The following is a 15003-nucleotide window of genomic DNA, read 5'->3' as shown; positions in this document are numbered from 1 at the left end:
AAAAGTCTCAGTTGTGAGGGAAATAGCCTAAATGAGAGCTGGCTTGGTATAAACTAACTTTATCTTAGATGGAATTTATTTTAACAAGATCTAAAACAACTCCCTTCAAGCTTAAAAGTTGCTATCAATAAGACATAGGCACAGACACTTAAAAAGTATTTAGGTGTTGATCCACTTCACATTGCCAAGTGTAACCCCTAGAAGCCCTGATACCCAGAGGAATTTTCAGCCCCCAAGCTAGGTGCCCAGACTCCCCAGATGAGACATGGGGAGAGTCAGGTGCCTCAGGAAGGTATTTTCAGAAGCTGGTCCTCTGAGTGGAGAGCTGCCTAAGCTAGCCAGGAGTCAATGCTGAGGAGATGAAGGGCTTAGGTGCTCAAGCAGTTTGACCTGGTGAACCTGACTGATCGCCATCGATCACCCTCTGCTTGGGATCCTCAGGTGTGAACCTTCGCCTGGAATTAGGCACCTAAGCCAGGTCAGCTGCTTAGGTAGCCCACACCCTAGCAGCTGAAACCATCTCTCTCTCTCTGTAACCCCGGAACTAAACTAAACTAAACCACAGCCATTTTGGGTGCATTTAGCCACCATTGATTAAAAACAGAACACCAGATAGCTAGGAATAATTGTCAGGGTTCTCATAGGCCAGGCCAAATTGCTGTGGTTGCAGCTTTGCTAATCAGAATGAGAGGAGGGGAAAAGAGTTAACAGACCATAAGAATAGAAGAAAGTAAGTGGATAGCGATGTTGGATTTGGGGCTCCTGACATATAAATTTATTATGACTAGAAATACTTGGAATGTTTTGTTGAGAAGAGATAATGAGTAATTTGTTGAAGCTAGGAGAATCGGTGACCCAGTAGGGGTTAATATGGTAACCCCCTGGGGGTTACTATGAGTTATGGGTTTTGTGAGAGCTGGTTATAAAAGATGAAGTAAGAGTAAACACCTTAGAGCAGTCCAAGGGAGCTTTTCTTTGGGCAAGGAGCTGACACCTAAACTCCCCATCAGGGGGAGAGGAGGGCCCCTGGAAGCCTGGCTGGTGATCACTGTTCAAAGGGGAACGGGCCATCTCTGCGCCACTGATTGGACTAGGAGGTCAAAGAAATAAGGTGTCTAAAGCACATCCACCTTATTTGATGTGAACCTACAAAGAATCTTGGGTAACAGAGGAATAATGAAGATGGAAAACAGATATCTAAACTCCTTCCCTCAATCCAGGAAATGCTCAGAGTCAAGGAAGTGCAGGCAAAGTGTGAGGGCCCGAGTGTCCCTGAAGGTGAACCAGGCCATTCTGCAAACAGGAGATGAAGGGGAACAATTACTAGTGAAAACTTCTCTCTTCCCTTGGGTTATGGGGTACCAAATAAAGCAATGCTTCTCATGTTTACTTCTTGAGACAAATGACCATAAAGGGGCTCAAGAACATAGGCATCACCATGAATTCCAAGTTGCCCCTGTTGGTTGATGTATGCCATTGCAATTACTGTAGGTTGTTGTGGTGGACCATCATAGGTCACAAGGCTTGTCTGATAGTCGTGACTGTCAGTAAAACAAAGACTGTCCCATGCTCTGCAGAGCTCCCAAAGACCTTGATTGGGATATTGTCTAAAAAATGTTTACCATATATTCATATATGGTATATTACCAAGCAAAAGTGAGACTCTGAGCAAACACTCGTCTGGGATCTAATAGACTTCTTACTATTAAGCTATCCCCACATCCTCTAAACAGTGGATGGAGTTATCGCTTTCCAGGTGGATCTCTACAATTTTTTCTCAGGCTACCAGAATTACTGTAGATAACATGTTCAACATTGAAAGAAAATGTAAGATACTATATATGCCTTTTAGACAGTGTTTCCTTTTACCAATAAGCCCATCACTGGACCTAAGTATGAGCTCACTTACTTTATTTCCAAAGACACACCTTTTTAAAACAAATATCTCTGCTTTATTATTGAGATGATAGCTTCCATTGATAGACAGAGCAGAGAATGAAGATGAAAAATATTGCTAAAAATGTTTGTATGTCATATTTTTAGAAAAGGATTATTTAGCTATCTACAATATTAAAACTAATCACTGACATCTTCATTTAAGAACAGTCCTAAATGAAACTAGAGAACTATTTTCTAATGTGCTGGCTTTGTTTGTGGCTTCTAGTTACCAAGAGTTACATGAACATATTTAAAACACCATATAAAACTTCAAGTACTTGTTTAAAGTTTACTATAGTGCTGCAAACTTCTACAAAACATGATATAAGAAAAATTACATTTAAAATTATACGACCGCAAAACTATAAACCTCAACAATAGCTCAGTCTCATCTATTTTTATTGTTAGAAAATGTTGCATATCTCCCATTTATCTGAGTGTTTTTATTATTGCTTAATCTACAAAAGACTAATTTTAACAGTTAATCAAGAAACACTGACCTAGGAGAAAATAATTTCTTCAACTTGTGATATTACCACAGTCTTCCCAGCCTGGATCAATAAAAGATAGTTAACCAGTAATAGAAAAAAGAACTGGCACAATAAACTGTAAGGTTATCACTTATCATCACTGTAAAATAGAATGCTAGTGGTTGCTAGGCATTTAGTTTAGGTCTTCAACCCATCATAGACTACAGCTGACAGCTTTGATATCCATGATTGATTGATCTACTTGATTGATGTAATTGAATGTGACAGAGTGCTGCATTTTATAATGTCTTAAGTTTTTAAATGGAGCACTTAATTATATACCTTACATTTAGGAACAGTGTTTCAACCAACTTAATAACCAGTGTTCACAATAGCATTTGAAAATACAGCCCAACTCTACTGCTCTATTATCTGCAACTCAGTGGTAAAATCCTTTGGAAACCATTTATCTATTATTCCCTTCTTCTCTGGAAGACAATTTTCTGCAGAGTAAATGCTAGCTAAGCGCTGAGACTTTGGTAAAAGAAACCTTTTTACTTGTGACAGCCACAAGCAATTCTCCAGTTGAACTTTGGTGCACCCCCCCACCCCTTCTCTCTCCCTGAGCAACACCACAGCAAAACCTGACATCACATTAGCAATATAATAGAGATAATATACGTGGCACCAATTCATACAACTGCATTCTCTGCAGAGGTTAGGCCAGCTGGATGGGATAGTGTGAATGGTCAGATATCTCTGTCACCTACAGATCACCAAGGATTGCTAATCACCATTTATTTCTACATCTGCATGTCTGACATGGACTGGCATCATCACAGCACAACCATAGGGGAGTATAGATGGATTAGGGCTGAAACAAAGTGATTTTTTTCCATCAGTCTTTACCACGGGGATGTTGGGCAGATATCTCACCCAGACCTGCTCTTTTCTGGTAATAAAAAGGAGCTACTATCAGAGATTGAGGTATCAGAAGAAGAGGTACTGGACCAAAAACGATAACTTAAAAAGCAATAAACTACCAGATGCAGATAGTACATCCAAGAATTCTGAAGGAGCTGAGGTGTAAAGTGGAGAGCACCTAATCAAAATTGGCAATCTCATTAAATACTGTTTCCAGAGGATTGGAGGAGAGCAAGTGATGTACCTATTCTTGAGAGAGGACCTAGGGGTGATCCAAGTAATTGTAGACCAGTGAGTCTTATATCTGTACCCAGCAAATTGTAGAAACAGTAACAAAACACCTGGAAGATCATGATATGATAGGGCCTTACCAGCACAATTTCTGCAAAGGAACATGGTGTCTCATCTCAGAAACCTCAATGAAGTAGTGGATAAGGAGAACCATTTGACAATTTTTTCTTAAGACTTCCAAAATGTCTTTGACAAGGTCCCTCATAAGAGTCTACTACAGAAGTTTAATAGTCATGGTGGGAGAAGCAAAGGAGCGTCATGAATCAGAAAACAAAGAGTAGGATTACATGGTCAATGTTCATCATGGCAAAAGTTTAACAGTAGGTGCCTCAACATTCTGTACCAGTGTTATTTAATATTAATAATCTGAAAAGGGGAACGAGTAGTGAAATAGTGAAATTTGCCAATCGCACAATTATTTAGGTTAGTCAAGACCAAAAAACGTCTGAGAGGAACTTCAGAGAAACTTATGTAAGTTAACATTAACACAACATGATGACAAATTATTTTTAATGCTGATAAAAACAAAGTGATGCACACTGGAAAGAAAAGTTTAAACTACCCCTGCACCTTACAGGTTCCTAAATTAACTGTCAGTTCAAGAAAGGAACCAGGCAGCATCATAGGCTGCTCAATGAAAACCTCTTTTCAATGTTCAGGTGCAGTCAAAAAAGCAAATAAGATGGCAAGATGCAAAAGGAATGAGAGAATAATATGGAAAATACTATAATACTGTTACATAAATCAATGGCGTGTCCTCATCTGGAATACTTTGTGCAGTACTGGTCACCCTATCTCAAAAGGGCTATTGCAGAACTAGATGAGATTCAGAGAAGGGTGACAGAAATGATCAAAGGCTCGGGAAAAATCTTATATTATGAAAGACTGGGATTGTCTGTCTTAGAAAGGAGGCAACTGAGAGGGCACAAGTATGTACAACAGTGAACGGCAGCTTCCATTTTCCCAATTTCATAATATAAGAACTTGGTGACATTCAGTGAAACTAACTGGGAAATTCAAAAGTGATAAAAGGAAATACTTTTTCACACAACACATAATTAGACCACAGAACTCACTTCCACAGTAAGTTGTTCAAGCCAAGAACTTAGCAAGATTAATAAAAGGGACTGGAGATTTATATGGATGACAATATCATCCTGGGTTATCATAATTAATGATAAAATGTTGTAAGGAATATTAAATCTCATGATTCAGGGCTTAAGCCATTCTCTAACCATTAGAGATCAAGATAAAACAATGTGTGGGCATGTTATCCTATATTTGCCTACTTTGAGGTTCTTACACCTTCCTCTGAAGCAGCTGGTACTGACCATTATCAGACAGGATACTGGACTAGATGGACCTTGGGTCTATTGCAATATGTCAGCACCAGTGTTCCTAACTATTGGTATTTAAACCTAGCTTAACTGTCCCATGCTAACCTGGTGACAAATATTGTTTTTTTATTGCTGTGATGTCATTCTCAGAGATACTGCTTTTGGAGTTGTACTTCCAGGCAGTAATGTAGCTAGACATTTGTAGACACATTTGTTGATGTGTTGTTGCCTCTCTTCAGTATACTCACAACCTCCCATAGATGACATGTCATCACAAATCATATGGTCCGTAGCACACAATGAGTCAGGGACATCCAACATTGTGTAGTGGGGTGGGGAAGAGGTGGACGCCTTCAAAACAGGATTTAAGGGGGGCTTACGTATTGCATGCAGCTGCTATGTGCCCTGTGAACAGTGTATGGCATTTCATTCATAGAGACGCAATTATACCTCTAAAGTAGGAGTGGCATTAATACATTCATCAAGATGAGAACAGATTCTGGCAGGTTTGCAAAAAAGCCAGGAGAATATTTTTGGTATGTGGTTAAAAAGACATCTTCATCTTGTCTAATCCTTTTTTAAAACCTCTTCTCAGCAGTGTGCGTCTCCACTCACAGCATCTTTCCAGAAAGTGAAGACTAACTGAAACATAAAATGTGTTTGAATTTTGACAACTTCTCTCCTTCAGCAAATAGTTTTTGAGAGTCAGCATGAATTGAGGGGACTGAAAATGCAGGGTCTAGAACCTACAAACTCCTGCATGCTAATCCCAGTTCTGCACTAACAAACTGCGTGGCTTTGGGCAAATCATGTAACTTCTCTCCTTCAATTTTCCAAGTAAAACTGGATACTTCTTACCTCTCTCCATCCCTCCTGGGAGTGCTGTGTTGATTACAGTAGCCAATGTATACACACCACACAACTCTGAAAATGGAAAGCACTAGTATTTTCAGGTCTGCAAGATGCTATAGTTAGTCTCCTTGCAAGGGCCTGCAGGAAAGGGAACTGCAACACACTGATTTCCATATGAATTGTTTATTGAATAAATACATGCATCATAATGTAGAATTATATGAGCAAAAAAGGCAATCTGTACAAAATAGATCACACTTTGTTCTCATTTCAACTCTCATCAATTGCCCCATCTCTGCTAAAGAAAGGATTCCAAACAAAAGATTCATCTCTTTTAATCCAAGTGACACACGGTGATTTGTGTTTGGATTATGCCAGCTCTGAATTTAAGAGTGCTGGTCTTCTTCCCAGTGAAGCGCAGCATTTCTAAAACACGTTTCCATACCACAGAACATAAATGTTGGTAAATACAGCTAACAAAGCTCATTTTTGTTTTAAAACATATTTTAAACACCTTTATATGTTCATATGCTAAGGCACGGGATAAAACAAACAAACCACATGGAAAGCTAATGAGCTGACATTCAAACCTTGACTTACTAACGATACAGGTTTTTTTGGACCAAAAGGAAAAATAAACATCCTCGCTTTTTTCTTTTCCCAAACACAAGAACAAGCCAGGACTAACAGTTACTATGACACACAGATTTTTTTACGCACTACCTAGGGCAGAAAAAGACACTCTTACTTGGACCGAATTGTTCTGATCCATTTTTTACGCAAGGCCAGATTTTCGTAAAGCACCCAGCAGTGAGTACTGAGAACAAACAGGAGCTGTTGGGTGCTCAATTATTTTGAAAATGTGGCCTCTTCATTTTAGGGACCTAAGTGGAGCTGGGCTATCTTGAAAATCTAGGCCCGATGGTGAGTGCTGAGCTATTTTGAAAATTGGTACTATAAATTCTACATTTACTTTCTCCTCCATTTTGTGTTACTACCACTTGTCTTGACCACAAACACTGCATTTTCCCCCTATGGACTAAAGAAGGAAAAACATGCAGTTATTTGTGATCCAGCACAAAGTCTAACTTCTTCCTCAAGTTAGCATTTAGAGTTGAACGATAGTGGGGCTGAAAATTTAGCCTTTAGATAGGGATTGAATTCCTTGATGTCACTGGTCATGGTGTTAACCACAGCTGTCAACTACATTTACACCAAAAATCCTTCCTCCTAGAAGCTGAACTGAGGCAAAAGGCAATGCCATTGAGCTACACCTCCCTTACTTACATCAGCTCTTACTTTCTGCACCTTCATTTGCATCTACATCAATTCTCTCTCTGTTCCTCCTCCCTACAGTGTAAAGGGATAAATGACTATTCCACAAGGAAAGTTATATTTCGTAATATATTCCATTGTGTGTGTAGATAATGAATGTGTGTACATATTTATACATAACCATTAATATAGAGTGGAACCTTTAGTGAACTTGAACAAGAGGCAGACTTGTTATATGAAGTGGGGAATTCTCCAGTTTTCTTATGGTTATAGGGCTCTCTGTACAGCTCAGTCCTGCAGTCTAAATGCTTGCAAAACTCCCAGTGAGAGTTTTGTCTGCTGACGTTGTTCTGTGAAATAAAATGACCTCACTATGAAAGAGTTCCACTGTATATATAAGTATGTGTGTAATAGATAAATTGTGTGAAAACACAGACTGATATCAAACTAAAATGGGCTGATGCTTAATTTTGATGGAAATTACAGGCTACGTCTACGGTAGGCACTTTGGTATATTTAGTAACGTAGGTATATTCTACATCTAGAATTAAGGTTCTGTCAGTAATTATATTATAAAGCTATTTTTTCAGGAGTTTATTCTGCCTTAAAAATTCTTTCTTGGCTAAGACTCAATTCCAGACTCTTAACTAAATACTACACTTCTGTTGTCTAATTGCATATTTACCCAAGATCATGAGGCTAATGGCTCTGAAAGAGCTGCACTGGTCTCTTGCGTTCATAATGCACATTTTATAACAGTCTGAGAAAGCTTTCAAAAAGGAAAACAAATTGGATACAAAAACAGTCCTCCTGTGATTCATAGCAGGAAGGTTGTAGTGGCTTGTCCTCAACTCTCAATTGTCTACTTTCTTGCTGGTGTGAGTTATCTACATTGTTGTGGGTCCTGGTAGAAGAATACAGCAATGTTTCAAAAGAACCTACCTGGCACATGGTAGCAGTGGGGGTGCATTTTGTCTCATGTACCAGGTACATTAGGCAGCAATGAAGCAATTACGGAAAGAGTGTCAACTCTGGATTTCATGGGTTTTTTTTCCAGTTTGTGCTCCACTTTAATATTATACATATTCTGTATAATAAAAAGACTACTGTGTCTATTTGATGAGCCTGAATTATAAGATGCTTCATATACCTTATTTGTCAGTGTAATGACAATACAATTGTTAGGACAGTCCACGAGTGGTTATTTATGAGACCTGGTTTCTAATATGGAAGTTGACTGTCCTCACCATTCTTTCAGAAGATCATAGGTACAGTGCTATAAATTATGGGGAATAAATTACACCAATAAGAAATAATAAGTCAATCTTCATAATAAAATATTGTACTGTTTATAAGTCTTCATTCCTGCATCAAATGAAACCCCAGATTTATATGCGTAGATTCATGGACCATGACAATCCTTTCTTCATATGTTTCTAGAATTCTCAACTCTAAAACACATTTATTATATTCTCTAGAATGACTTTCCAATAATACATTTCTATATAAATATTAAAATATTAATGTTGTGTATGTTTTCTTTTACTAGCCTTACAGGGCCAGAATCACACTGTTAAATCTTAATAATGTCTTTCAATTAAAAAAAAATCCACAAAATTAATCATTTTAAGACCATTTTGCTGCAAGGTCAAAACTAGATTTGTCCAAAGAATTTAACATGCATTTAGAAGAAAATATCTATATCCTTGATCTGTTTTCTTCTGACTTCAAACCAGGATGGAAAAATTATATAAAAAAAATAGTATATATTTACATGGTACAGTGTACCTCGGTGATATATAAAACAAGGCAGGAAAACAGCAGAACAGCATCTTTTCACTTTCTAATAGGTACAACTGCCATAAAGTTCAATTTAAACACAAGAGGTTACTCTACCATACCATTGCACATTACAGTAACATCATGAAAAGTAGTTCAGCAAATTAAAATACAAAGTTTAACAATAAGATTGGCTAAATCTACATATCATGTCCAAGTATTATAAAACTATTGGGGTGTGTCTAATAAGTAAATAAATGAAGCTATAAAAATAATATTGATACATCTGTGAGAACAATGCTTTTAAAATATATAAAGGTTAGCAAAAGTATGCTAGGGGGAACTCCTGGTGTCTAATGGTGCCTAGGTTACAACATGTGGCTTTGTACCATCTTCTGTTAAGTCATACCTAAAAAGGGACAGAGCAAAGAGGAATTATTATTTAAAGTAAAGTAGAGTTATGTTATTGAAAACCCACCAAAACATTACCATACTCACCACTGGGTCCAGCCTTTGGTGAGTTCTTCAGATGCCAGAGGTATCAATAACTGTGAGAGGGATGTTAAATAGACAATCAATGCACTGGGTGCATATTTAAGTCTAAACTTCTCTTTAAATGGTCAGAATTTGACACTGGGCTACACTGAAAGCAATACTGCCAGCAGAGAGTATTTTACACACATGCTGGCATATGTTTTTGATACCGGTTGATTTCTAGAGGAGGTTTAAGTTGTTGATTTTGATCTATAAGTAGTTTGGGTCCAGGCCACTTGAAAGATCAACTTTCGCTCCTGTGATATCATGGCAGCTCTGAGTGGCTGATATGCTCATGCTAAAAGCCCCCTAGTTTAAATGGGAGGAAGCTGGCAGCAGACAATTCATTGTGAAAGGTATGAAAGGTCCTCAGGTCTGGAATCCCTTACTCAGTCCATCAGAGCCCAGATCTGGTGACTTCCAGGACTGCAGGTCTTGCCTGTTTTTCCCCAAAACCTTTCCTGGGCATTGTGGAGATTAAAGAGGTCTTGCAGGATGGTGAACTGGGTTGACAGATTAACTTGTTCAGGGGCACAGAAGGTCTTTGACAGAGGTTCTCTTCATGTCTTTGTACATTTTGTTATTTTAATTACTGTGTGTGAACTTCTTGTGTGTACTTTGAAAAGTGCGTTGAAAAGTTCAGTTCCACACCAAGTAAATATGCCCTTACAATGGCCCTACAATTACTTGCAGGAATAATAATTTAAAGTAAATCAAGTGGCTCAGATCCCATTTTCAGGATCTGCAATTCTGGGAGACCATTTTCTGGAATTTCATCCATGTTCTATTACCCCTTATCTGTCTGCACCATCACTAAGTTAGGCATTTAGAACACTTGTGTACATTTCTGCAGGAGTGTATTATCCTCCCACTTTCTGCCATCTCCTGGTCTGCCATTCTTCCCACCCCTTGTCATTTGTTCCTGTCCTCACTGAGGCATGAGATATAGAATGCCACTGATTTTGAAAAACAATAGCTCTGAACCAGGCACTCACTCAATCAGGCTTAGGCCCAAGGGTTTTAGTCTTTATAGCTGTGACTTGCTACATGACATTTTTCAGCATGTTTTCAACTTACCTTGCCAAGCAGCCCTTTGTCTTTGGACAAGAAACCACCACTGTTCTTCACTGCTACATCTAGTGTCCTCTTCTGCACGTCAGGTAGAGAAACACTGAAATCAAAGCTAACATGGAAAAAACATTGTTTTAGTGAGGATTCCGTGCCTGAAACATGTAATATGCTTTGAACTGTGCTAGTTTTGTTGCTGCTGCTAAACACCACAATTCTCACTGACCCATTTCTAGAGCATTTCTTTTACACCACAAAATAAAAGCATACAACAAATAAGCTATGGACTATAGAGTGAGAAAAAGAAGGAAGAGAGGAGGATAATCCCACTGTCCTGTCCAACATTTCCCTTCAATAAAGTGTTCAAGGCTTAAATCAAATGTTCAGAGCTATAGGGTTTGATCCTGTTCCTAGCACCTAGTGCTAATCAATGGGCTGATGGTTGGTTATCTGGGGGAAATAGGAGGAGGAATCCTACTCTCCAGGCTGTAGTGCTGCTTCTCATTTTATAATCAAGATTCAAGGCTGCATCAGACTCCATGGCTCAATGTCCCCATTCTCCAGGGGGAAACAGCTGGTGGGTCTGTACAGCAGCAGAGCCACTGGCCCTCATGCCCTTCTGTCAGAGTCCCTTCCCAATTCTTCCCCACAACAGCACACAAGGAACCAAGCAGACTGAAATCCTCCCCACTCACAGAGTGGAATGCATTTTGTTCCTTTACATCTGGGACCTCTGCACTTCCGGAGAGTGAGGGAAGCCTCTATACCATAATGACTCCAGCTGAGCATTCACATCTATTGTCACCTGACCCACTGCTCTGTAAAGCACTTTGTTTTGTCAAACAAAGAAACTCAAATCTGTCACCTGGATGGGGGAGGATGGAGATGTAGTCTTCGGGAAGCCTCCGTGGATTTTAACAACCGTCTTGTTTTTCTTGTCTATTTTTAAAGATCTAAAAACTAGGGCTCTGGTAGCAAAGTGGACTGATGCTACTCCAACATTTGACTGACTGAAGATAGTTCCCTCCTTCCATTATACAAAAGACCAGATGTGCTGGTCTACTGACCTGGCAACAGATAAACGCCAAGCACCCTAGCATTCCCTGCTACAGTCCCAAATCTTTGTAAGGAATGAGCAAGGGTTACTGTCAGAAGCTCATTTGTGTGGAGGGTGCACTTGGGACTGAGACACTTTGGCCATTCTACAAAGGGAAGATCTTGTTTCCAGACTGGCTTTGTAAGGGAGAAGTCTTGCAAGGCAGGCTAGGAAGTAATCCTCACAGGAAACATGCCACTTTGAAAGGCCCTCTTCTGCCTCAGTATTGGCATGCTGGCAAACAGGCCTAGTTCCAGGCAGAATGATCACACAGAGGCAGGAAAAAGAGCCACTATTTAAAATCCTCAGCCTATGACTCCCCCATGTTGCTCAGGAGACTGGGAGTAACCTCAGCTTTCTTTTGTGTTTTTAGGATTTGATTTATTATTTTTGTGCCTTGATTTTCTGTTTACAGGTTTAATGTATACATATGTTCCATCATTTATAATGTTGCTCTTTCTGTGGTGCCAAACGCCACCTGTGGATTACTATTTTTTGCCAGTAAACCTTGGTTTCTACAATACCACAGGTCAAGCTAGTGCAGTGCACATACCAAATATCACACCTTGAATATGAAACGCGTTCTAGAAAACCAAATTCTGATCTTATTCCATAGCTTATTTTCAAAGCTCTGAAATACTGATTTAAATAGCAGAATTCTCTCTGATGTAGCCTAAATCTCTTATCTACATTGCAGATCTGTGCTATGTATTCTTCATGTACAATGTCCATCAATGTCAGTGTGGACTGAAGAGGAAAATTTTGCCCCAAGTCTTTCCTACACCCTGAAGCAGAAGCAAATCCATGTATTTTTTAATTCATGAAACCAATCAACATGGAAAGCAAGCTATTTATAATGCAATATATAGGAACAGAGACAACTCTGGCTTTTTAAACCTATCTTATGTTCACAAGAGATATTTGTAAGTTTTAACCTTTTAATCATTTTAACACAAAAACCAATAAAAGTTAACTTGATTATTTGTTGGTTCTCAAAAGTTAGAACACAGAGTGAAACTGTTGGTTACAATGAAGCTGTATACGAAATTTAATGTTTGAAAGCCTTACAAATTCATATAAAAATCTAATTTCACTTATACCAACATCATATTTACAAAGGGCATGGATGTTGCCCTGATACCTTTGTAAATTGGTCTTGATCTGAATCAGCCTCAAAATACAAACAATACTTTTAGGTCCTACCTACATTAGGCAAATTTTTTCAGAAGCTTCCCACTGCTACTAACACCTGTTTATCTCTAAAGGTATTACGAATGGTGAGACCCATAATGTAGACACCTCACTAGCTGCTAACACGACTTGAATAAATGTGTTAATTAGAACTTCTCTGAGCAAGATTAGATGACATAGAGCTTAAAATGCCAGTCAGCTACCCATCTAGGGCTCTCAATGTTCCTAATATCAGTGGAGTCAAATCAGTTAGCAGCAGTGAGACACGTCTGAAAACTTTCAGCTCTGAAGAAATGTCTTTAGGCTGTCTTTGCACTAGCAAAAGTGGGACTTCTAATTCATTACCAGTGTTAACAACAGTGGAAGCTCTATAACAGATCAAGCTCAAGGATTAAATTATATGGCGATAAAGACAAGTGCCCTGTCTACACTACTGTTTCCACCAATTCCCATTGGTAGAAGAGACTGGTGGTGAATTACAGGGCCAAATTTTTGTCAGACTAGACAAGGCCTTAATGAAGTCACTGGGAACAGACAGAGTAAAACACAAAAACCTGAGTAAGAATCTAAGGATGACTCTTTGTTTGAAAATTTCCAGCCTACCTCTAGTTCATGCAATAGAAGTTTAACAGCTTTGCCTATTACATAATGTAAAACTAGTAAACTGAAAATGCAACATACGTTTGATCGAACACTGGGTTTAATGTCTTCTTTGATACATGTGTTTTTCTTCTTCCTGATCTTCTCTTGTCAGGTAATAAATACATTCGGACATACGGGTCAGATCCCTCCTCTGAAAAGGCGATTAAATTTCTGTGATTAAAGAACCCAAAGAGAATCCCCACCCAAAGAGAAAAACAGGTTAGAACATAGTTAGAGCTTGTTAAATACAACAAGGAGAAATGTGCTTGCTTCCTATTTGGCTGCACTTTTTTAGTTGACTTACACTTTCATCCTTTGTTAAATTAAGAAACTGCTGATGATTGTTTGGCCAAACAGTGACTAAGTGGGGACATGAAATGAACTACAAGTATTTGAGTCATGTAGACATTGCAGAGGGAGAAGAATTGCTTAGGGAGAACTAAAGGTGATAGACACTTGGGAAGGATATGATGAATTGAACAGAACAATACCTGGAAAAAATTCCTAACAATTGAACACTTAACACTGTGGGAAAGTCTTCTAAAATAAGTGGAGAAAGCCCAAGTGCCTGCAAGATTTCAAACTAGGTTGGACAAAAAACTAACAAAACATACTCTAGGGAAAAATCCTGCCTTGCAAGCGAGATTGACTACATGGCTTAACAGTAAGGCTAAGATTTTGTCATGCATATTTTTAGTAAGAGTCATGGACAGGTCACAAAAAGAAAAGGAGTACTTGTGGCACCTTGGAGACTAACAGGTCATAGGCAATAAAGAAAAATTCACAGAAGCCCATGACCTGTCCATGACTTTTACTAAAAATATGCGTGACAAAATGGGGAGCTGCAAGGTCACCATACTGCCCACACAGGCCCCGGCTTGGAGCTGCAGGATCCCCGCACCTACTGTGGCCAGAAGCTGTGGGGCACCCATGCTCCCAGCCATTGCAGGTGGTGGGGGGACCCCGCAGCTCCCAGCTGCTGTGGGCTGAAGTCACACAGGTCTCTGGAAGTCACGGATTCCGTGAAAAAGTCGTAGCCTTACTTAACAGCAATTTTCCACCTCTCTAACTTCTATAAAATTGTCACTGTAATTTAGAAGGTTCAGAGCATTCATTTAATCTCCTATATTTCTGTATCTATTATGTTTAATATATGAAAACCTGCTGTGCTTTGAGCACCAAGCCAAGTGGAAATAAGCCTTTTGAAATACATTAAGTTCTCTGACAGGTGAGTGTGAAGACAATAGTCAACTTTTTTGAACTGTTTACTACCAGCATTGCATTTCTGCAGTGTTGGATGTTGTTACACTAGCAATAATTGCTTGTTAGTGGGTACTATTAATTGTAATGCAGTAGTTCCCAGCAGCACCAATTGAGATCAGAGCCCTGTTGTGATAGGTGCTATATTAATACCTAGTAAGAGATAGTCCTGTTGTGTTAATTTGGATAGACTATGTGGTCTAAAAGTATTACACATGACCCAGTCCAACATTACACAGTATTAAACAAGGTTTGGCATTTGGTATACAGAGACCTCAGCCTGCTTAGTACCATGGCAAACACAGCATTAAAATCCTTTTAGCATTTTATTAGAGAAACAGAAAAA

General features: G+C 39.0%; 1 protein-coding gene across 5 annotated transcripts in view; it reads right to left on the bottom strand.

Moving 5' to 3' along the window:
* Positions 1-5979: 5979 nt before the first annotated feature.
* ESYT2 (extended synaptotagmin 2) overlaps positions 5980-15003 on the bottom strand; it is a 144754-nt gene continuing 135730 nt past the window's right edge. For all 5 annotated transcript variants that reach the window (XM_043541545.1, XM_027830924.3, XM_043541546.1 and 2 more), the window contains 4 exons: positions 13437-13568; positions 10478-10583; positions 9365-9414; positions 5980-9275 (listed from right to left, as the gene is read on the bottom strand). In XM_043541545.1, coding sequence (XP_043397480.1) covers positions 9230-9275; positions 9365-9414; positions 10478-10583; positions 13437-13568 — 334 coding nt within the window. In that variant the 3' untranslated portion in view covers positions 5980-9229. The remainder of the gene's footprint in view (positions 9276-9364; positions 9415-10477; positions 10584-13436; positions 13569-15003) is intronic.

Source organism: Chelonia mydas, chromosome 2 (genome assembly GCF_015237465.2).
Source record: "Chelonia mydas isolate rCheMyd1 chromosome 2, rCheMyd1.pri.v2, whole genome shotgun sequence".
NCBI classification, from domain to species: domain Eukaryota; kingdom Metazoa; phylum Chordata; order Testudines; family Cheloniidae; genus Chelonia; species Chelonia mydas.
The sequence above is the reverse complement of the archived record's forward strand: the minus strand, read 5'-3'. Positions and strand labels throughout refer to the sequence as shown.